The 24,679-nt window shown below is 41.3% G+C and overlaps 2 protein-coding genes across 2 annotated transcripts; one reads left to right on the top strand and one right to left on the bottom strand.

Annotated features, from left to right (window-relative positions):
- The first annotated feature begins 255 nt into the window (after positions 1-255).
- Positions 256-17,152, top strand: igfbp3 (insulin-like growth factor binding protein 3). Its single transcript, XM_073817063.1, has 4 exons — positions 256-787; positions 6,165-6,448; positions 6,615-6,734; positions 14,978-17,152. The coding sequence occupies exons 1-4, from the start codon at positions 430-432 to the stop codon at positions 15,095-15,097; spliced, it is 882 nt and encodes a 293-aa protein (XP_073673164.1). The 5' UTR covers positions 256-429; the 3' UTR covers positions 15,098-17,152.
- A 2,902-nt stretch (positions 17,153-20,054) lies between these two features.
- Positions 20,055-23,440, bottom strand: igfbp1a (insulin-like growth factor binding protein 1a). The gene is made up of 4 exons (XM_073817064.1): positions 22,927-23,440; positions 22,190-22,347; positions 21,696-21,824; positions 20,055-21,445 (listed from the first exon to the last, which is right to left on the bottom strand). Exons 1-4 carry the CDS (start codon positions 23,300-23,302, stop codon positions 21,320-21,322), a joined length of 789 nt encoding a protein of 262 aa, XP_073673165.1. The 5' UTR covers positions 23,303-23,440; the 3' UTR covers positions 20,055-21,319.
- Positions 23,441-24,679: the final 1,239 nt, after the last annotated feature.

Genomic DNA, 24,679 nt, shown 5'->3' on the forward strand with positions numbered 1-24,679 from the left:
ACTGCGACGCGCGCTCTACCTCAGCTTTCCAAGTGGTCGTAAATGCCAATAAAACCCGGTCTAAAAGCGTGCAAAATTCTCTGTTTTTCACCCATGGCTCTTGTGTTGAATGATTTCATTAAGGATGCGCGGTCCCTTAAGACCGAGAACGGTGACTACATAATTCATACCGGGGGGAGTGACTTAGTGCCCGTGCTTTTCCTGCGTGTATAAAACCTGTAGTTCCACTTAAACTCACTTACAGATGGAGAGACCCAGACGCTTAGTTCACAGTCTAGTCAAACCGACGTGACAGCAGCATAACCCAAAGCGCCGCTATTCCCAAGGCATATGTTGAGAGCTCAGGCTTTAGTGTAATCATATATCCAGGTGAGGTGATCTGACGCACCGTTTTTTCCACGCATCTACCCCCGTGTGAGTGTGCGCGCCATGACGGGACTGTGTGCGCTCTGCTTGACCGCGCTGCTCGCAGCATTCGCCCGGCTGGCTGAAAGCGTCAGCCCAGTGGTCCGCTGCGAGCCATGCGACGACGGGGCGATGGTGCTGTGTAAACCGCTGCCCCGGGACTGCGCCGAGCCGGTAAAGGAGCCGGGCTGCGGGTGCTGCATGACTTGCCCGCTAACCGAGGGCCAGGCGTGCGGAGTGTACACAGGGCGCTGCGGTACCGGGCTGAGCTGTCAACATCGCCCCGGGGAAAGCAAACCTCTGCAGGCTCTGCTGGAGGGACGGGGCGTGTGTGCGAAGGCACCGGACAAAAAGCACAGCGGCAATCCATCGCACGGACACGGTAAGCGCGCACGGTTTGTCTGTAAATAATGTATTTAGTAAGCGTCTGTTAATGTACTGTATGCGCAGTGTGCGTTTTATTAAATGACTTTAAGGGGAGCAAAATTTCTGTTAGTGTAATTTCTGTTGACACCCAAACGCCAAAGACTGTTTAAACAAAACTTTTTGTTATACTTAAGCTTGCTTAATAAATTAAAAATAATGACCGGACTTGCATTTTGGAGATGGTCCGATACGCACTTGAGCAGCCTACTGTTGCTATGGTTACCTTTTAAGGCGAAGGCGATTTATTCAGAAGTGCATTCTGACTAACTTCTAATCCAACTTTTTTGGTTACTGAAACGTTGTTAGTAAGTAAGTATATGAACACATATACTGTATGCACATGTATTTATAAAGAATAGGCTACTTACTTTCAGCAAAGTTCAACAAAAACAGCTTAAACCAGCCTAAGCTGTATTTATATTGGATAAAAATAATAAAGACCAGTTTAGCTAGACTGGGAGACCAGGTAAGACTAGCAAACTATTTTAGAATATTTTCTTTTTTCAGCAGCAAAGCCTTAATTAGTGGGGTCAGACACCCAAACCCCCCATAATTTACTGCCTGTGTATGTGTGGTGTCTTAGACGTCCCAACAAACACTATCCACACTGTTGGGCATATGGCCTATGTGTTCAATTGTGTGTCAGTGTGAGTTTACTCTGCTGTGCGTAACATGGTTTATATGTTCACAGGTTAATAACGCTGCTGCGCTCATGGCCAGTTTTTGGCTCTCTGTAGAGGGGTGGGGAGCTTTTTCACTTACTCTTCATAAGATGCAGCACATACCACAGCTTCGCTGCACTCATGCCACTATATTGCTATTCTTTAGACATTAGCATCTCTAAACTGGTTATAGCTGTTTTACAAATCAGATTTAGGGTTGTGGGTTACTCCAGACAAACAAGATAAGCTACACATGTTGACATCCTCAAGCATTACAACACATTCTGCTTGTGTTTTTATCACATTACGCTGGTTAATACATCCCAACAGGTTATTTTCTGCCTGACAAGATATTGTATTTTTAAACATGACTACTGGTAGGTCATCCTGAGCAGGTAGGTCAGAGTTTCAGAACACCGGCATGACGCAGCTACCTCCGGTAACAGGCAGTCGTCATGAAGTCCAGCCACCGTGAGACGGCCCCACACTACCGCCGTTGTTCTCGAGGTTCAGCGCTACAGCAGCCTCTCTATGCTGTTTTATGTGTGTGGTGTGTATGTGTGTGTGAGCGAGAGAGCCAGAGATGGAGAGAGAAACAGCTCTGTGTATCTGTGTGTGTGCACTAAAATTTGGCTTCACCAACCCAATCGTTAAGAATGCCACATTCGTTTATATATAGTCCCTGCAGAAGAGTGGAGATCACCGTTTTGTGAATGATGCTCTCTAGCTGTTTACTGGCTCAGGAACTCCGAGCTCTTCATTGAGAGGGTCAAGAAGCAAGTTGAAATGGAAATTGTTGGAAATGAGCTAGCTGGGGATAGATCTAGCACCACCTGTGCTGAAGATTTTCTTGTGCATCTCTTTATTAGCCAACACATTTATCCAAGTGAATTCCTTGAGAGAGGGAAGGCTGCGGACCTGTGCGACCAAAATAAGTGGCGTTCTTGGTCATAACTGACGTCAAGCAGCCCGAATGAATTCATTTTTACCCTCTCTAGTTATTTGACAGAGCCACAGTGGTGTGTTGAAGCAATCAACCATGACATTGTCACACACAAAGGCTATTGTTAGGACCCAGAGTCACTTTTAAAAAGCAGTTTGGGGGCGCCAACTGTTTTACAGTAGTGCCTTACCTCATGTTTTCTCCCTCCGCTGCCCTTTCATTTGAGCCCATGCTGCTTTTCAGTGCTCCTTTCCCATCATACCACACTTTATGGTAATTACACACTCTGGCCAACCAGAGAGCAGGGCTCCATTGCCATGGTGTGCGTGGCTCCACCCCATGGCTCTGCCACACATGAATTATGATATTTTTGCAGGGCTTGATTGGTCTGGTAGCAGTGTGGCCCAGCGTGATTCTGGGTGGGAACGGTACGAGGAATGAAAGATCATGAGGTTATGAGTTATGACGTTGTTTGTTCATATGCAGTTATCGTGCAGATTTCTCCGAAGAGGCGGATTCGTTTTCGCCCCGAGCCTTGGTAGTGAAATTCACCTGCCATAAAAAAAAAAAACCCTGCATCTTTTTCACCCTCTCGTTCATGTTCTGCCCATTTTGCCAGAATGCTAAATTGTTTGCTCATTTGGGATTGAACAAATACGTGAGGTCAAGTGACTCAAAATGGTCCACTAGGTGCTGGGAAGAGGCATTAAAAAGTTCTACAAGTTTACACTGGGGTTAAATATTGATGTTTTTCAAGTTCCCGAATTAGATGGCCCTCCATTCTCTTTCTCTGTCCTGGATTTGTTTATGTGAGAGGTACGGTGGGTCATGCAAGGGAAGCAGGCTGCAACATGTCGCACCGTCATTATATGCGGTTATTACAATTACTTACCTTGTTCGAGTTGTTATGTTGCAGAAGTTGATGTTGTTGTTGATGTTGATGTTGTTGTTATGTCATCGCCAATGAAGGCATAGTTTAATTCTGGTTTGGAGAGCAGCTTCCATGGCTACAGAGGAGTGTTTGGTGTGCCACAAGTACGCGCTTACTCACATACACACACACACACACACACACACGGAAAATCTGTTTTCACTTAGCTCTTCCACTCTGCTGAACTCTGTCCACTATCTCTACAGTTCTTCACAACATTCAGGTCTTTCTGACTTGTGCACCTTCATCTATCTCTCGATGCCAGTTCTGTCCCACCACCGTCTCTCCCAGTCTTTCTCTCTCACTTTCCATATTTAATGGCCCGTTTTGTTTGTCTTTCTTTCTAAATATCTCTTTCTCTTCTGCTCCAGCTGTTTATTAGTCTCTCGTTCCTGCGAGAGCTCTGCTTTGTTTTGTATGGCCAGAGACTGAATATTTATTCAACAGACAAGAGCTGTAAAACCCCAAGAGGACAGCATGTTTAAACAATGCCATAATTCATCTTCGCCCAGCGCTCTCGCCAGGCATTTGTTGAAGCTGACAAATGCACTCCTCACTGGACCCTTTACCGCTCAACTGCTTTTGCTTGCATTTGAGAAATTACCATGCAGTTAGTAAAAACAGAAATTAGAGTGCAATTTGGGACATCATGTCTCAAGGGCTTGCATTTTGTCCACTATAAATGGTTGCTCAAAGGCACATTTTGAAGAGTGATGAAGTTGTCCTGCAAAATCTGAGTTGGCGGCGAGCACTCTACATTTAGCTTATTGGCAGAGGTTTTCTTATCAAAGTGACATACAAGAGCAAATATTTTGTCTGCAGAAATTGAAGGGAATTAGCATCAACATCTACTTACTGTATCCTCGCTCAAAACATATCTAGCCCCCACGTTATCTGGAAGAATGTCCAAGCTGCTCTTTTCCATAAAAGGACAATGGTTAGAGACTGGACACGGTAATTCTTCAAAAAGGCATCATAAAAGTAGTCTATGTGACTTTTGTGCATAAAAAAAGGCATACAAAAGCCTTCTTGGAGGAACAGAATCACTTGCTATTGGCTTTAAAAAGCTTTCAAATCCTCTTCATGTTTCTGCACGTTTCAATTTTGCGGCGCCTTCATGAATTTGTGCATGGTGTTAAGCATGCTATGCTTTATACTGTACGCAAACAAAGATGTTCTTGTCAGCCACTGGTCACCTTCCACTTTCATTGTATGGAAAAGAGCAGCCTTATAATTTCCCTCAATAATTCCTTTTGATTTACAAAATCACACTTGTTTTGAACTTTTCTCGTGATGGATCTAGTAGTTCAGCGTAAATAATAATTAGGTGAAATAGGGATGTTGATACAAATGCACTAATAATACATCTAAATGTTATTTAGTAGAGTAAGTATAGGGTTCATGTATTGAGGAATGGTGTGGGATGAGAGGAAAGGACATTTAAACCACGATGAAACCACATTTGCATTGAATAGATTTTGTGAGCACCCACAGTAAAGCTTCAGCTGGGCACAGAGAGGAAAGCACGTGATGTTTGTTGGTTAGGCCATCCTACCGGACCATGTTAGTGAAGGCAGGCAAACGTTCCGTCCTGTAGCCGTATTTGGTTTCTCGGTTTCGGGTCAGGTGGTCGTCCTCTGCCTATAACGATTGTAACTTGGTGCACTATAAATACTCTCACTCCTCTGCTTCCCCATCCCCCCTTTCTATATCTCTTTCTCTTCTGCTACTTTTTCCTCTGTGACTTTCATATGAGCTTATATATGAGCTTTCTACTGTAAATGTTTGCTTGTAAAAAGCCTATTCTGAAAAGGAAGAATCTTCAAATAGAGCTGTTCAGTCTGTAGTCCTAAAAGCTGGAAGAAAATTTGCATTTTCTAGCCATGGGTTCCCTCTGGAATTTCCAATGGTTTTTTAGAATAGCGGTTTTTCGATTTATGAGTGAAATAAGGCCTGTGGTAAACATTACTTGCAGAGACTTTCACATTTTGTTCTACTGCATAAATTACACGGTCATAGCTCAAAACTGAATTTGGAAGCTTCTGGGTTTTTTCAGAAATAAATGTCGCTAAATAACGACTATAAGTACCACAGGGCTGATGAATCGGACAACCATTGTAGTCTTCATGTAGCAAGTTACATTTTAATTAAACACAACATCTTCACGATTCTGGTTTTAGGTATGACTCAGTAAGTCTTTTCAAGTAGTGGTTGCCATATTGAACCTTGCTCGTAAAATGAAAACCACTATACTTAAACCCCAACCCATAAGAAATTCCCAAGGGCGAATTAGAAATCTGGACTGGCCTACAAAATTACATCATCAATGAACTATTCTATTTACTAATAGATGTTTATGATGTCCAATCCTTCTTCTGGAGGGCCACTATCCTGCGGAGTTTAGACTAATCCTCATTAAACACACCTAAACCAGCTAATCAAGGTATTCAAGATTCAGAAGCCTAATCATTCAGTCCTGTCAGTCCATCATTACGAGCCTATATATGCAGCAGCCATTGGATCGTCCCATCAACAATTCTTCCGGCATCCCTCCACCTCCCCATCTCCTCCTCTATTTATGTGATTCTCCCATCTAAATGGATAGGTGGGTGAACTTGTGAACTAGAAGCTTCTAGGCAAGTGTGTTAGGGCAGTATGCAGCCAAACTCTTCAGGACATTGGACTTCTAGGCACAGAATTGGACCCCCCATTTCTATTCTGTTCCATGTGAAAAGATGCCATTTTTGTTAATTGTCAGATCGTATATATGTATTAATATACTTCTCTTTTGATTCAGATAACCCTGAGGAGGAAGGAGAGGAACATATCTCTAATGGTACCAGGGCAACTAGCGCCGGGGGAGCTGAAACAGTCCAGGATACAACAATTGTTTCCGGGGACACGCAGGGAGGACCGAGGACGGCAATAGAGCCCATAGATCCAATGCCGCACCCCAAAGAGGACGTGATCAAAAAAGATCAATTGAAGAAAAGTCAGAATTTTAAAGGGGAACAAGTTTCCAGTGGCGTTCATACAGATATTCACAACTTCAGTCTGGAGTCGAAGAGAGAAACTGAATATGTAAGCACTCACTGTTCTTCCACCAACATGCATTTTTAGGACAAAGCATGTATTGGAGAAGAGTGCATTCTGCTCCCATTCTCCTTGTTTGTGTTTCCAATCTCCCAACATGTTTCTGAGTAAGAAATTTCCTGTAATTCTGCATTCTCTGTGTGTGTTTGTACAGGGCCCATGTCGCCGGGAGATGGAGAGTGTTATGAAGATTTTAAAGATCTCAAATGTGCTGAACCCAAGAGGCTTCCGCATTCCAAACTGTGACCAAAAGGGTTTCTACAAGAAAAAACAGGTAATTACCTTTTACCCAAGTGCCCTGACTTCTTTTTTGCAGATGCTTTTTATTTAAAGTCACTTACTTTGCACCAATTACAGGGCCTATCCCCCATGTGGCCAAGTACCTTGCTCAAGGGGAAAATAGGGATCCTATTTTTAGGCCATACTTACCTGGGATCAAACATACAAGCTTTGTGTAATCAGCCCAGATTCTCAAACTATTATTCTACCGCCACCCGTGTACAAGAGGATAAGTAACTGTCATGGCAACTGTCACAACAGTATTGGAAAAGTGGGTGGGGGCCTATTTGTATGTGCATGCTGGTTCTTGAAAGTATCTGTTGTTTCCTCAATTGACAGGGTGCATGAGTGAGTCTGAACAAAGTAGTTGGTGGGGGCAAATTCCATTCTTGGAAATTTGTGAGTCACTCGCAACCCCCTATTAAGAACATGAGTCAAAGGGCCTTGTCTGAATGGCCCTAATGAGTTTGCGGCAAACAGATTATTTGTTGGTTCTTTAAAATGGAAAACCTAATGACAACACTGTGGTCACTGTGAAGAGGATATATTGAGAAGGAGAGGTTTCAAAAAGAGGATGAGATTTAGAATCAATGTGAAACACATGTTGCTTAGGAGCTACATCATTTTGAAACAGTGTATGTAGTCTACCTTTATGCACTATAGTTCACTGCTATGCACTCATATACCTGCACACAATGGCGTGCACAGACCTCCAGAGGTCCAGGGGAGAAATGGTGGTACAATGGCACAATCGTGGTCCAAGGGGGAGGAGGTCCCCCTTAGAAGAATCACACAGTTGAAATCGTGGTCCGGCGAGACCTACATAGGACTGAAGGGGCAAGGGCTGCCTGCACACATGCATAATAGCATTTGGTACCATTGAACATGTAACCCATTGGAAGGGAACCTTTTTTTTTTGGAAAAAACAGGCTTGCTCTGGGGCTGAGATCTCTAAATGAACAGAAAGTGATAAGTTCATGTCTCAAGAAACATGTTTAGCAAACCCTTAAGGGGAGAGACAAGGGGCTTGCAGATGGTTTGCATGAATACCAAAAAGAGATTCATAGTGGCACCTGTGTTAAATAAAGGTCTGGAGACTAGTGCAAATCTTCCAATCCTGTTCCTGCCCTCTGTACTCTGTTGTACACGACTATTCCATGTCCATTTAAAAAGAAAGAAAGGACAGTGACAGGTTAACAAATCAACTAATCAATGTCTAGTAGTTGGTTTTACAGAGCCAGCTGGAGACATAACAAAGCAACACAAGACAAACCATATACTTGAGCGCAAACAACATAATAGATAACAGATACATGCCACATCTTCTCCTGTATCTGATTTGAACAAATATAGCCTAGTTTGTTTTGTTAGACCAAACTCCTACGCTTGGATCTCTGGTAATAGTAGAAGAACATCTGTATGACAGGCTGTGTCCACATATGAGAGTGTGCCTTGAAGATCAAGCTGATCAGATTCCTTCCGACTGACTCCAACTGAAATTTCTTCGCTGCCATCATAGTGGTTTGAGCCGAAGCCTGAGTCTTGGTCGAGCCTGAGATTGCAGTCATTCATTTTTATTTTGGCATCAAAAACAAACATGCACAAACTCCTGTGCATACATACTCACACAAGTGAACTGTAGATGTCCTGGATGCCTGGGGGTCCCTACACTCCCCGGAATAAGATCTGTAATGGGAGCGTTTGTATATGTATGTGGGGGTATGTGTGTCTAAAGGCCATTCCTGGGGAGAGCAGAGTCCAATCCGTGCTAATTTTAGCCTTGATTATATGAATTGGCTCAGTGTGTTAGCGGAGGCCAGGCATGCCGGCCCCAGCGCCGCCAACCCCCCTTCCACCCTTCCCAATCCAGATGCATCTCTCACCCAGGTTACTGTACTCCCTGCGATGGGCCGAAGCATTGCTCGGCCCCCTGATCTACTGGCTTTCCTAGCTCTCCCAGGGCCAGGCAGTCCACTTAAGCTCTCACGCTGAATAGGATCTCAGTGATGCGGGTTGAGAGACTAGAAGAGAATGCCAGGCATGCTGGGAATGATCCAGGGTGCACACGCTCTCACTCAAACACCAATACACTGAATTGGTCACCCATGCACCATACACATATTTCATACTACACTTCGCAAACACATAAGCATTTCCAAGGTATCCATTCTCAGACTATCAATTCCCTCTGATTCTTACTTGGAGGCTCTGTTCATATATATTCATACTTGTTATTTGTGTAGTCTCTGTGCTTGCAGTTGCACCAAAATGACTATATAATGATCATGTACTACAGGGGCAGCATTTATCCCAAACGGCATGCTACCTAACAGACACAAACACACATGCACACACTGCTTGATCATCTGGCAAAGAAAGCAACCATTGTTCCAATTCACATGTAGTTGTTGCATTCACATATTGTGTGTGTGTGTGTGTGTGTGTGTGTGTGTGTGTGTGTGTGTGTGTGTGTGTGTGTGTGTGTTTTATGAGTCTGTGTTTACCCTGTGGCTGCTTTTAATGCCCTTCCGCCTTCCTGCTGCCCATAAGGGCATCATTATGGGCCAGCGTTGACTGAGGCTTGCTTTGTGACACACACACACACACACACACACACACACACACACACACACACACACACACATACATATATATACATACACAGACACATATATATATATATATATATATATATATATACACACATACACACACACACACACACACACATAACAGTTACACAAACATAGACATACACATTTACACAGGTCTGTTGTGTTGCAACCTCCAGAAATCGCCACGCTGACAGGGGCGTACCCTGCACCCTACATATACCTCTCTGTCTTTCACCGATACAAACACATACACACCTACATTTGCAGACATACAGTAATCAATCATGCCACTATGCGTTTTGAGGGCATGTACAGTATTGTAATGCGTAAAGTACTTGACTCTCGGGTCTTATGGGATGCCAGTTGGAGTATTACAAAATGTCTTAACTAGACATTCAGTATGTTGTTTTGTGATTTCAATCGGGGCAGCAAATAAGTAGAAATTGTACATCCAGCAAATTGTCTTGTGGCTCATTGCATCCGCTGCAAAAAGGCACTGATGTACATGAAAGATATCACTTTTATTGCCTGGTTAGCACACTGCGGTACTATAAAATTCCTTACTTTAGTCATTATTAGTCCCTCTTACATCAAACAGAAAGCATCCTGTGTGCCTATACAGTATGAATGGAACATTCCCATAATACATAGCAGCTTAGCACCGAGTAGTTTCCTGCAGGGCTTAATTTGTGCCGGAACAAGCAGGATCCGGATCCACCTCCTCTGGAATTGGATCCAGCACCTATTTTAGTGGATCCCCCACCTCATATGCCCCTGTAAGAAATTGATGCAACGACCATATGTTGGATAAATAAGCAAGTATAGTAATAATGTGGTCGATGATTTGCAATATTAAGGAAAAGTGCAAAAGGTAACCGGAATGCATTAACTATATGAACGGCACTTTTAAACATAATGTATTTTTATTAGCGAGCATTGTGGCGCACATTTCATATTTATTTTTATACCATTTATTTATACCATTCATACTTCCAGGACTTCATAATTTATAAATGAAGCACTGGCTTCCTGTACACTCATTCTTTCTCTTTCATTCAGACGCAGACAGACTCATAACCAAACACATAAAAAGTCTTGTGATATGTTACTTATTTAGGCAAATACAAATATTTGTTATAGCAAAAACATCAAGTGGGTGCGGAGACAATTGAAATTGATAGGATGAGTGTAACATCTGAAACAGCCCCTTATAGAGGCCAGGTTTCATTCCCAGACTGCTCTTGTTCTGCTTGAGGTATTTTAATTTGGTACTCTTTCAATAAAAACGCTTTTGATCTCTTTTTCACTCTCTTTCTCTCTCTCTCTCTCTCTGACACATCCACTCCTTCCTCACACAATGTCTGTTTATCTTTCTTTCTTTTTCTTTCTTTCTTGTTTGTTACCGCCTCCTTTTCCCTTTTGTCTGATTTTCACTAATGAATGTACCACCCGAGGATGTGTGTGTGTATGTGTGGGTGTGTGGGTGTGCGTGTTTGTTTGTGTGTGTATGTGTGTGTTTGTTTTGCCTGTGTAGTATAATAAGCTCCAGATGACTTTGAGTCGATGCCAGTTTCCTAAAATAGTCCTAGCAGCTCTTTAACGGTCCATGGCAAATATTTTAGCTCGGTCAAAATTAACTTCTCCCTTTCAACTGTTTTTATGAACAGAAATCACAATTTCATCACCAGTAGGCTGACAGAGACAGAGCCTCTCATAAAAGCAAAACTGGGTTGTGTGTGTTTATGTGTATGTTTGTGAATTTTGATATTCACAAGTTGTCAAAAGGTGCATGTAAATAATCAGCAAATGCAAACAAAGAAAGTACACACTTTAGATCATTTTACAGTACTGTATGTGTGTATGTGTACACCTCACTTTGTCCGTTAAATTCCCCTGAACCACTGAAGACAGTTTATTTGATGCATTGATTTTTCTATTTCTCATAAACACATAAACACACTCACTGTGAATGGCAGGCATGCATTCTTCCAACTTAGATGTGATGTTTGACTTGCACATGTCTCCAACTCACTGCCAAAGGAGAGAATGACAAGCACGAGAGAAACAGAGAGAGAAATAACTACACTCAGTCATGAGATAGGCCTAACCATGTTTTGATATTCAACACAACATTCATTCTCAGTTATTGTAATAGTAAAACATTTAAAGATATATTTAGATAACTATATATTTAAACTAATACAATCAAGCTGCTTATGAGATCAGAATATATTAAACGTATAGTTAACCCAAAAATTAAAATTGCCCCATGATTTACTCACCCTCAAACCATCCTAGGTGTACATGACTTTCTTCTCTCAGATTAATACAGTCGAAGTTATATTAAAAATGTCTTGGCTCTTCCAAGCTTTATAATGGCAATGAATGGGTCTCATAAAATGCACCCATCCATTATAAAAAGTACTCTATCCATATTTAAACAAAACAGCATTTACAAATTAGAACTACAAAAAAAAAAAAAAAAATGTAAGATGATTTTGATGTGAGCCAAGAGGAAACTGTTTTTCCTTTGCTGTAACGAAAACTTGGTTCACACTGACTAGACTAGCATATTCTCATGAGAGCTTACGCTACATCAACGTCATCCGCTGGAAGGCCACTCTCTTGTGAATGTGCTCACGACAGCGGTTAATAAAGTTTTAAATATGATATTTTTTTGGCTTCAGAAGACCTTTATCAACCCCCCGGAGCCGTGTGAAGCACTTTTTATGATTAATGGATGCACTTTATTGGACTTCAAAATCTCAACAGCCATTCACTGCCATTATAAAGTTTGGATGAGGACATGGTTAATTTAAACATGTTTGGCTTCTGAAATGTAATGTGATAATTACAGAATTTATCATCATTAAGACACTGTAAAATTATCTTTTCTATTATTTCAGGCACAATATACAGTTTTTAACGTGTACAATAGATAATGGGCCTCATTCATGAAACTTGCATAAATATATGAGTAAATTCTGAGTAATTTGCTCGTAAAACAGACCTTTCTGAAAACTTTCCTTCCCATACACAAATGCTTCGCAAATGTCTGATTTTATAGTTAAAGGGGTCATCCGATGCCCATTTTCCACAAGTTAATATGATGCTTTAGAGTCCTAATTAAAAGTTTGTAATATACTTTGATTAATAATTCTCCATGGTAGTGTTAAAAAAACACTAATTTCACCTGGTAAAAAATGCCTCTGTTCTCAGCAAGCGATATCAGTACCTGGCCCTTTAAATTTTATGAACCTCTGCTCACCCCGCCCCTCAGTTCTGTGGGGCGTGTCATTACATAGCACACGGGGTGTTGCCTAGCCCTAGACAACAGTTGAAATGGCCTCCAGCTCCACCTCTGAGTGAACAAATGGGTGGAGTTAAGGTTAGGGATAGGGTAAGGGGTAGGGTTAGGGTGTGGTTAGGTGTCTATCTCCACCCATTACCTCCAACGAGGGGGAGCTGGAGCTCCTCCCATATGGCTCTGCAGTGAGCAGTACTTGGAACAGTTGGGGGTATAGTTGTATAGTTTGGGGGAAAATGGCACTTGGAAGGCTTTGAAGACACTGTACAACCCCATCCATTTAAAATTTAATTTAAAAACCGGAGTTGGAAGGGAGTTGCTAGACCTAAAGCTCTACTGGGGCACAGGCCCCCATTACTCGTGAATTCAGTTGTTGCATGTAGTTTAATGTCTTTATTTTGGGATTATCAATGTAAATTCTAACTCAAATTTGAGATTTTACTGGGGCACAGCATATTTTTACTGGGGCCCGTGCCCCAGTAAAAAGGGTCTAGCAACGCCCCTGGTTGGAACCGAAACAAGATGACACCCGCAAAGAAGTTCGGCAATTACGGCTTATACTGGACGTGTCTGAATGGTTAGTAAACTTAATGTCACTTTGATTTATCTTTATATGTAATGTACTGGCAGGGTAGAGTACTGAGACTGAGAGAGATACGAACAAGATGTGTTTACTGTGTTTACTGTGGTACAGAGCTGAACGCGGTGTGTTTACTGTGGTGCAGAGCTGAACGCGGTTGTTTACTGTGGTACAGAGACGAACGCGGTGTGTTTACTGTGGTACAGAGACGAACGCGGTGTGTTTACTGTGGTACAGAGCTGAACGCGGTGTGTTTACTGTGGTAAAGAGCTGAACGCGGTGTGTTTACTGTGGTACAGAGCTGAACGCGGTGTGTTTACTGTGGTAAAGAGACGAACGCGGTGTGTTTACTGTGTTTACTGCGGTAAAGAGACGAACGCGGTGTGTTTACTGAGGCATAGCTGATTGAACGAGCAAAAAAGTGATCGGTTAACATAACTTACTCCGTCCTTATATTGAAATACATAAACATGAGTGTTACAGTCTTTACTCATGTGCAGTTGCGGGCTGTAAACACGTTAAACAGGTAACTTACTGCGTTAACCTTACATCTTAATCATTAACAGACACCGTTACAAAGCTAAGCTTTATACTGACCCTCGTTTATAAAGCAGTTTGGTGAGAAATGATTCGTGTAAACATTAACCCATTTAGATAGATCAGCGGTCACATTCCCTCAGTGCTGTCAGTTTACACTCGGGGCGGGTCTATGCTAAAACACTGCTGTCTATCAACTATCGCAGGAGTGGCCTCTGTCGGTGTTATGCCACAACGACAGGCATCTGAGAACGGCTCGATATGAGAAGGGGCTAATTATTTTACTAAATTAAAAGAAAACTACTGGGCGGATCTTTGTCATTCTAGGGTGGTTGTGTACACACACTCCTAACACACATTTCAGTTCAAACAGCTTGTAAAAGTGCATGTGGCACCGGATGACCCCTTTAAACATGTATGTTAATGAATTCCAATCATTCGTAAATTTCATGCTCATTCACAATTAGTATAATTAGCACAATAATGCAGTGGAATATTATGGTCTACCTTCTTAGGTTTGGCTCAAGTATATTGCATAAATGCAAAAAAGACTAACAGGCCATATGTCTAACAATAAATATCCAATAACATGTGTCCACCAAAGAGTATTTCGCCAGCTGAAAAAATGTCAGACGCTCTTCTTAAAAAACGCTTTAGTGGCACGAAGTTTTTCCAGCTTGAAATATCCACAGTGTGGAATATACTTTCAGCTTATCAATTAAAATGTTGGGTCCAAGAGGGATTGGTCTCTGTGAGGGAATATTGGGGTTCACAGAAAAAAAAAAATCATAAAAATTCAAATTGACACCCTCCGAAAGTCATTGAATAATTCACCCACTGAATATAAATTGGATTTTTTAAATAGTTTAAATAGTGAATTCATCAGCACATGATACATACACTATTGTGTATATGTATATATTAATAATTCAACAGATTTCACTTGCTCTGTTCCTCTATTCCTTACATATTTTCCCTTGAATCCCCTCTGGCATTCCTTTACCCCAATCTCTCTCCCTCTTTCTCTCTCTGGCTCTAGCATTCGTGTTACTCTCTCTCACCTAAGTGCGATGCGATGAGAAATGTGTGTTTATGCCACTGTCTCTTCCATTTGGAGCATGTTGTCTGTTTTGCATATACCTGTCCAAATATCATATGGTTATGCGTTTCTCTTCCTGTCTCACCCACTCTCCCCGCAGTGTCGTCCATCCAAAGGGCGCAGAAGAGGTTACTGCTGGTGCGTGGACAAGTACGGACAACCCATACCCGGCTACGACGGCAAGGAGAAAGTCCACTGCTTGAACATGGAGACAAAGTGAAGGGGAGAGAGAGGCAGAGCGGTGGAAACAGGGAGACAAAGAGGGATATCTCCCCTGAAGAACTACATGAATACAAATTCAAAAGTGCTGTCCCAAAGCTGACCTCCCACTTGTATGCTGAGGCATGGACTCACATGACCAGCAACTCACTTTACACTTCAGGAGAGTGGGGAGAACGAGAGGAGGAGACGGGAAAGAGTGTCATGTCTTCAGTTTTGGACTGTATCTTGAGAGGGAAGTGTGAACATAGTCAAAAGTACAAGCAAAATTTAACTCCGTAACGGCACGCTAAGTCTGAGCATATGTACTCTTGTGTACCAGAGGGACGTCGTGTACTTGTTCCGTCTCTCTCTTCTGCTACAGCGTGTATCGCTCTCTGCCAGCGGCTCTCTCTTAGTCCCACTTCCTGTTTCTGCCCTCCTGGTGTAGGGTCGTTTCAACTGGGCATGCTCAGTGGCACTAGGCGGCTCTAGCCATAGACTCCATCTGAAGCACAAGCACTTCATGCACTTTGGCCCCTCCTGAACACGTACTCCAGCCTGTTACGAGGGCCAACCGATAGATAAAATGATTCGACCAATTGTAAATGATTCTATACCAGGACATACTTAGATGAACACCCTTTAAAAAAAAAAAAAAAAAAAAGACATCAGGACAGCAGTGATATGCTCCATGTGGGCTCACTTTCAAAACATCATGAAGCACTTTGAATATAAGATTGTTGCTCAGTCGCTGACTATCATTGTCCATCACATTTCTAGGTCTTTGCTGAAAGCATGCATCTCGCGCGACATCTTGTTTATGGGTTTGAATGTAACAGTGCCCTGAAAACAGTGTAGCTACGGCAGTTTGTGAAATTGATGCCTTAACGAAACCCGTGTGGAAATGCTTCGTAGGTTTGTTCGCCCTCTGTCTCTCTAAATATCAATATCGATCGCCCCAGTAGGAAAGCTACAGGCTAACATGGCGGCCATGTTGGATAACCAGGGCTTGTGTTGTTGTGTCTCAAAACTGACCTCCTGAGAAAAGACTTGAAAGGTGGAGGGTGCCAGAGAGGTAGCCCACACGTTAGCTTATTAGCATAGCGTCGACAAAAAGCTCACCCCTTTCCCAAACAGCTAAAGAAAAGACAAACAAAAATGTTTGGTGCTACACCTTATCAGACTTGATTATGGGGACAGAGTATACGAGTATGCTAAGCTATTAGCCCTTGTAATTGTGACTTGTAAAAAATTTTTTTTATATGAATATATATTTTGTTTCAGGAGAGCTAAAGAGGCATGTGAACTTTATGCTAAACATATTATTTATCCAAGAAAGAAATATAAGCTGATCCAAACTGTCTTTGAGAACAATTCAGTGACCCGTTGATTGCACAGTAGTGAAACATAGAACTCAGCATATTTTTGGGAATATAATCACTAAAGTCTTTTTTTTTTTTTTTTTTTTTTAGATTTGTTGTTTATCTACAGTGCGGAGTATGATGTGTCTTTTGTTAGCTTAGCAAAGATGCTGTCCTCGAATCGTTTTGTGTAAAACTCTAGTTTAAATCTTCAGGTTATGTAGGCCTTCTACGGTATGAATTAAGCTAAATCTAAGCTTAACTTTAGCTAACCTAAGCTAAACTAAGCTAAAGTAAAGTGAACGCTAAGATTAAGTAAAGCTGAGGCCAAGCTTGCGTTTCAAAGAACATCAAGGTCAATATTCAAGCTAGTTGATCTTCAAGAAAGCTTGCCACCCTCATTCTGTGCAATGTCAGGGTCTCTTACCCGCAAGTCACTTTTAAAGATCCCTCCGTTCACGGGTAATTGCTTTTGTTTTGTTTTGTTTTGTTTTGATTTAAAATTTTGATTCTTTAAAAAGCTTTTTATGTTACTAAACTAGAAATTATACAGTTATCACTTTCTTCAAGAAAGGAAATGTTTTTGTTCAAATATAATTTGTATTTAATGCCTTGTTTTTTTTTTTAAATAAAAATGTAAACACTATTTTATTTACACGATGACAGACTGTATTTTCTCAGCTTCTACAAAATTAAAGGGATTGTTCACCCAATTTTGTTCATTTTGTACATACAGTAAGGTCCAATGTTGTCAGTTCGACTGGCAAAAGCAGTTTTTCAAAATATCTTCTTCCACAAAATAAAGAAATACAAGTTTGGACTACCTGATCTCATGACGAAAACGTACATGTGGGAAGATTTTTTTTCGCAAGATGTGAAATGCGTACCAAAAAGTAAGTATTATTGCAGTAAAACAGTGAGCACTTGTAATCATTTTCGTACACAGTTATGATTACAGCTCCATATGTTTCGCTTTCCGCATGTACCAAGCTTTCTTGGTAGCTCAGCCAGCATGGAATTGGATTTAGGATGTGGAATCCTTGAGTATGAATCCCGTGAAAAATATGACTAACGATGAAAGAGCTGAAAGATGAGAGATCAAAAAACAAGCTAAAACGGCATGATTGCGATTGTGCTTTTACGTCACATTCGCTTTTGTTCATACTATCGGGTAGATTTAGGCAAAGATATGTATAAATTCCCCATTCGTCCGCTCCAAGCAGGTTGACACATCCCCTATATTATAACGGTCAACTTGACATCATTGATCATACTATGGGTATGCAGACCATTGGCTGTGCAGGACTGTGGAATCTTCGAATATTCATTGATTACTATGGTGAATGACGTCAAGTTGACCATTAGAATATGGCGGACAGCTTAATGTATTTGTCGTTGCATGTGGCTTGTAGTGTGAACAGGGCTTTAGGTGTAAAGCGGATTAGAGTCAAAGAGCATTAGAGTTTTGGCGTTACGGACATTTCAAGTCAGAACTGCGATGAAACGTACAAAACCAAACTTGCATAAATCATACTATATGTAGCCTACGTTTACTGTTCCGGGAAAAAAAAAAAACGAACACGAAAGTCCCTTTAAGGCAAGTCATGTCACTCGGCGGCCATCTTTGAAACGCCTCTCCGGCGGCATGCAAGTGCAGCTTCTATCTCTTTGAACAAGGAAACATCAAATTCTCCAAAAATGTTCACCAAGCTAAGGATTGAATTTCATATTTGAAACACCAATAAAATCTGACAAGAACTGCCTCATAAATATTGTTACTTGTGCTACAAAATCCTTTAAAAAAGCTTATTTTTAAGGCTAGATCAGCCAGTGCGCATGCGCAGTACTGAGCGCACGTCTCAGAACGCTGACTGTTTCTATAGCAACCGGGACTAATGCTGCGTTCCAGGCAGGTTTTTTAACTGGTAAATCACCACTTCAAACCACGACTCACGACTTTGTAGCGTTCCAGGCAAGTCACGCCAATCTGCCTGGGCACATTTATGAATTACTATTATTTTTATATTATTATTAATTTGATTGCAACGTTATGTTGTCCTAAGCTCTGTTTTTCCACCGTGTGCCACTTGCATAAACACCGCACGCATTAGGGCTGACATTTGTTGTTTCGGGAGCTATGTTACGTCAGAACTCGTAACTGGGAGTACATCGATCTAGTATGAGTTCACGAGTGGGAAGTCACGGATTTGACTGCCGTTCCAGTACACTTTCACTGGTAGAAGGTCGGAAAAACACGGGTTATGGGTTGCCTGGAACGCGGCATAATAACAGCAGCTGCAGTGACCACTAACTTTACTAATCAACGATTGGCTATTTTATTAAGAAGGCGGGGCTTCGCGGCCATAATTAGCGTTGCATTTATCTCTATTCAAAACTTTACGAGTGACACGTCTTGGGTATTCTATAGTCTTTAGCGCCACTCAGTGGACATTTCACATCGAATATGTCATGAAAGGTACGTAACGGTACGTATTTCGCATCTTGCAAAAAAGTTCCCTCAGGATCAGGTTGGGTTTGGAATGACGAGAGGGTGAGTAAATTACACATTTTTGTTATTTATGGGTGAACTATCCCGTTAGTATTGTACAGAGTTGTTTTTAGTATTTAGGGTGCATTCATTCATTTTAGATAAGGTGACTAGTGTCACCGTCAAGAGTTTCAAAACAATGGCTCTTTCACAGAAAGCCTATACTAACTACAGTAATTTTGTCATTAGTATAACAGAGTGCCGGGGGCAATGGAGATTTTAAAATCTCATGTGTGTAACGGGTCAACATCTTTGATACGCTTCATTTCACACTCTAGCTTGAGCCCCACACAGGTCATTACTTCTCAAATCTACACACAGAGACCCCATTCACATTAGCATAGCTATTCGCTTGTCTGAGCCATGTCAGCGCAGCCAATTCTCAAAAAAGAAGCTGCGATGCCACAATTCATGAAATGAAATCGCTCATATAGATGAGGTCAAACAGCTCCTAACTTAATTTTAGCTCTCCGTAATGAATTCTTAAATTTTATGAAAGTACAAACAAGGTGTTACAATTACTTCCATATTGAGTTTGTTTGCTACCAATCAAGTAATGTTAATTAGAGCTGGATATTTACAAGAATGCAGCTAATTTTTTTCTAAATTTTACATAAATGAGATGTAAAGGGTGGTGCCGTGGAGGCTGGTCATCAGGAAAAAGGGGAGGGCGACGTGCCGCTGGCCGGCCAGCACAAACACAGCCCAGGTCAAAGGCACCGTAAAGAGAGTGGAGCCCGGTTCCCCAAAATACCGAGCTAAAGTTAGTCCGCCTCATTTGAGATTACCACGATAAGGACACACGTATGCGCACACATACACGGTTCTGCCTGCAGGCAGTTTTAAATATAGACAAGACAGAACATAATCAAGCTTGGCAGGAGAAATCGAGAGAGAGAAATAGAGATTTTTTGCACTTTGTGGTTTGTGTTAACCACATTCCCATTATGTTCAGGTGTTGTTGTTTTGTCCTGACATTACTAATTGAGTTTGATTCAGTCTTGCTTCATAGTTCACCGCAGCTTCTCGTCTGACCCGAGGGTGAGTTTAAACAGCTGACACTGAAGTGCTTGTAAAGATGATTTATTAAATACTTCGTTTTTTTTTTACCCACAATGACAATTACAAACCATGAAAAATATATCATACACATGAGCGACTGCTTTGGAGTGAAGCAACGTCTTAATCTCTTTTCCTCATCGCTTAAAAAAATAAATGGACCACAGTATGTAGACAACACAAATATGATCGACAAATACAGATCATACAGACAAGTCATTTACAAACGCTTGATTTAAAAAAAAGCTCTTAACATAAAGGACAAAGAGGTAGGAACAGGCAGTATACCGTTTCAAAAGCTGTGAAGATCAATACTTTTGCATGTAAAAAAAACACAGAATTGTGGGGGAAAGATTCCCACTTTTATGCCCGTCTAATCGTAATATTTTTAAACAAAAACAAAGAATTCATGAATAAAATATAATTATAAAAACATATATAAAAATATGGCAATGTACGGACAGTGACAAAGAGGTTTGGTCATGCAGTGCTTTTTTCCATATCATTCCTTTCCAACAAAGCAAGCCTGAAGGAAATTAAAGACAACAGACATCTATATACAGCAAATATACAGATTTACACCATACAAAAATATGTATAAGGCATAAAGAATAAATATTCTTATCCAGATATCGAAATGAATACATTCAGTTTAAATAAATAAGTATGGGTACTTCATGTAAAATACATATTTTCTTTACAGAAAAATAGATTTTCTTTTTTCTTCTTCTTCCTTTTTTGGTGAGTTTAGGGAGTTTACCAATAAAAAACAGTGTACCTGAATTAAATACCACCACTAACAATAAATAAATACTATGATATTTTAAAAAATATAATGATAAAATCAGTGGTTCAATATGTATGTGTATTAAAGAGAGATCAGTGGTTGAGCACTTCAGATCCCCCATTATGTGTGTGTGTGTGTGTATGTGTGTACCTGGTATTCATCACGTTGTGGGGACCAAATGTCCCCACAAGGATAGGAATACCAGTAGATTTTGACCTTGTGGGGACATTTCTCAGGTCCCCATGAGGAAACAGGCTTATAAATCATGCACAATTAGTTTTTTTTGATGAAGTAAAAGTGTGCACAATCTCCTGTGAGGGCTAGGTTTAGGTGTAGGGTAGGTGTAGGGTGATAAAAAGTACGGTTTGAAAACCATTACGCCTATGGAATGTCCCCATAAAACATGTAAACCCAACATGTGTGTGTGTGTGTGTGTGTGTGTGTGTGTGTGTGTGTGTGTGTGTGTGTGTGTGTGCGAGAGACAGATCAGTGGTTGAGTTCCTCGGGACACTCGGCATCTGCTGGCAGGTCACTTGATCCAGGAATCTTCTTCCCGTTCCAGGATGACACACACCAACACTTCCCCCTCTGACCGTCCAGAGACGATTCACACTGCGGGGAGAACGAGACAGAGAGAGCGAGCGTGAGACGGGTTATTTCATTCTCTAGAAACACAAGCTTGCATGCACAGCCTAGTTCTCAGTGGAGTGTGGTTCTAACACTCGGCCATCACATGTATATCATCGTGTTGATGAATATCACACGTTAAGCTTTAGATACCAACACACAAACTCTCCATGTGAAATCAAGATGGTAGTTGCCTTCTGTATCACATACTAGCACGCAAGACTCTTCGTCTTACCTGTTTGATTTTGTAAAGACCGTGTTTGTCACAGTTTGGAAGGTAGAATCTGGTGAATTTGTCTCCCAGTTTCTGCTGTGATTTAGTGATCTTGTCAAGGGCTGTCTGCAGTTCAATATGACAAGGACCCTAGAAAGATAAAATGTGGTTATTTAGAGACATTTTTCAAATAAAACTATTTTAATATTTCTTAATGATTATGAATAATGTTTAAAAATAAAAATGTTTAAGTATCTATCTATCAATCTATATATTTATCTATCTATCAACTAACTTCAAGACTGATTATTTCTGGGCTAAGCTCATCGAAAAATATAGTCTCACTCTTAAATGCAACTGCACTGAAAAATGCATTAAACCATTCATCCCAAATATAGCCTATAGCTTACACGAAAAATTCAAGAAACCTTCTACTGCCCTCTGGTGGCCGTACATGGTACTAGACTTTACTTAACTTATTTGGATATGAATATTCATAAAATTGATGTGCTCACCTGCTCCACAAGTTTCTTGCGTATTGCGTTAACTTTGGACTTCATGCTCTCTTTAGCAGTAATGATCCGCGGGTCGAAGGGCTTGCCGTGCCCAGACACAAATACAGCTGGGCTGCCTTCATTCACTGCCGTTGGCCCGTTGTGAGACTCAGGGTGATCTGAAAGAACAGACAACGAGAGTATTATTGGCTGCAAAGAATACTTTTAAGAATTTAAGTTAGTTATTTTCCCTTTTTAGTTTTCAGTAGTCTTATCAGAATGCTACAAATAGGTTTTAAGTTGGTGTCTCGTTAATGATAAAAACTGATAAACTGGTCAGAGCGCATATTTTCACCTGTCACCAAAAAGGGCGCTAAACGAACAGAAGTCGCGTTCCGTTCTACAGCGAACGTAACCATAACAACGGAACGTAGCTCACGCGCTTTCCATTGAGATTCGTTTAGACCGGCAAATCGATAGTGTGACAAGTCTTTACATAGATTTACATCGCACAAAACTTTCTTTCCACATTATAATTGACGTTTTCCATTGCGCTATGTGAGCCTCAACAAATTGCGCCCTTCGATATTTATTTAATGTTGCTTTGAAATTCCTTAAGGCATATCTAAACATCTGAATTATCCAAGTGATGTGTTAACGCTGATGAAATCGCGCTAAAGGTTGAATCAGCGATATGACATGATGCAATTAACCATTAGGATGAACAGCTACAGTGCAGTCTTGTTAAACGCTGATACCTTGCGTGTTGTCGCTTTGGTGCTGATCAGGCTCGGGGGTCTCAGTGCACACCGCTTGTCCTCGGGTGAGCGCATGCAGGGGTCGGACTTCTCCAGGTTTGGGCAAACAGCGGAGCCCCGAGCCGCAGGGCGCAGTGTAGATCCCGCAGGAGTCCCCTCTCTTCAACGCGCAGGCGAGGCAGCAGCCGCAGCCCGGCTCTCTAAGCACCTCCTCACAGCCGGCATCCACCGCAGGACACTCGGCCAGCCGCTCCGTGGAGCAGGGGGCGCAGCGGATAGGTTCCTGCCCAACCACTGGAGAAGCCCGGAGCCCCGGCGCTGCAAGGAGTGCGCTGAATGCTGCCACCCAGAAAAAGTTCAGAAGCAGTCTGTTCATCCCAAAGCAAGGCTCAGAATAAATAGATAAATAAATAAATATCGGTTGAAGTGAAATGAGGAGTTCCTCGCTGGCTTTGCGCTCTCCAAAATGACTAGCTCTCTCCGGGTCGCCTCGCGGTATTTATACGCACACTGGGTCCCGCTGACACGCTCGTGTTTGACGCATTGGCAATATCAATGATTTCTTAAATGATCCCCCTCCGCTCCCATTGGCTGCTGGAGATCCAGTCCGTGGTGTTTCCTTGAACACAGCGCGTAAAATGCGTCACGGTTTGTGTCGGAACATAATGTGTATAATAGTGAAAACGTGCTTACTCCAAAGTAACAATAATAAGGTGTCTCTCCATAGATTCAATCCAGCAAATAGGTATTTGCAGACTAATTACAAACCGTGATCTTTTGAAATAATCATTTTGAAACTGATTTATTTGGTTTAAAATAAAGATATTTATAAATGAGGACATTCAGTGTTGAAGATCCACTTGCACACTTAAAAAAAACAAAACAACGTTAATACGATTTAATTTAAAATAGATAATTCGCATTCTTATTTTGTCGAATTTCCTTATGAATGCAAATGCATTTAGTTGCCGGAAAATAGGTAACATGAACTAAAATGAACAATATTTTTTACAGCATTTATTAAGCTTGGTTTAATGTTAATTTCAGCATTTACTAATGCATTATTAAAATCACAAGCTGTTTGTTAACATTATTTTACTGTTAACTAACATGAACAGCTGTATTTTTATTAATAACGAACACTAACAAAGATTAATAAACAATGTAATGTATTGTTCATTGTTCGATCATGTTAGTTAACGGCTACATTAAGCAATGTTACCAAATTACACCTAATTGTAAAGTGTTATCTTAAAGTATTAATTAATTTGAACTCACTTGAACTATATCCCGCAAACTCATTCTGGACCATTTGTCCTTCATTCACTACAACAAAAGGTGAAAGTAGGCCTACTTCTATCTCTTTCCAAAACTAATTTTCCATGCAGTTTTTGATAGTTTGAAGAACACTCAGGTTCACGCTGTGGGTTTACTGAAGCTGAACAACTGAGTAATGCAATTTGTGAATTATTTTAGGACAGGGCGAACAAAGCTCCTCATTCATTAAGTTCTTTTTTGAAAACTCTTATACAACCAATTTATGATGCCAAATTGCCGCGTCCCATTCCTTTGGTCTGGCATTCATTTGACGCGTTGATTTGGCGCATAATGAGGTAGAGGCGCGCTCCTACATCTCTGTGGCACAGCGTGCATTCGCACTGTGGTAAGCTACGTGACCTTACTCAGGTCAGGACTGGACCCCGTTTTGGAGAGCCCAAGACTACCGCTATTGTCATTGCCCCTTTCCTTGGGA

Source organism: Garra rufa, chromosome 13, assembly GCF_049309525.1.
Source record: "Garra rufa chromosome 13, GarRuf1.0, whole genome shotgun sequence".
In the NCBI taxonomy this organism is placed as follows: Eukaryota; Metazoa; Chordata; class Actinopteri; order Cypriniformes; family Cyprinidae; genus Garra; species Garra rufa.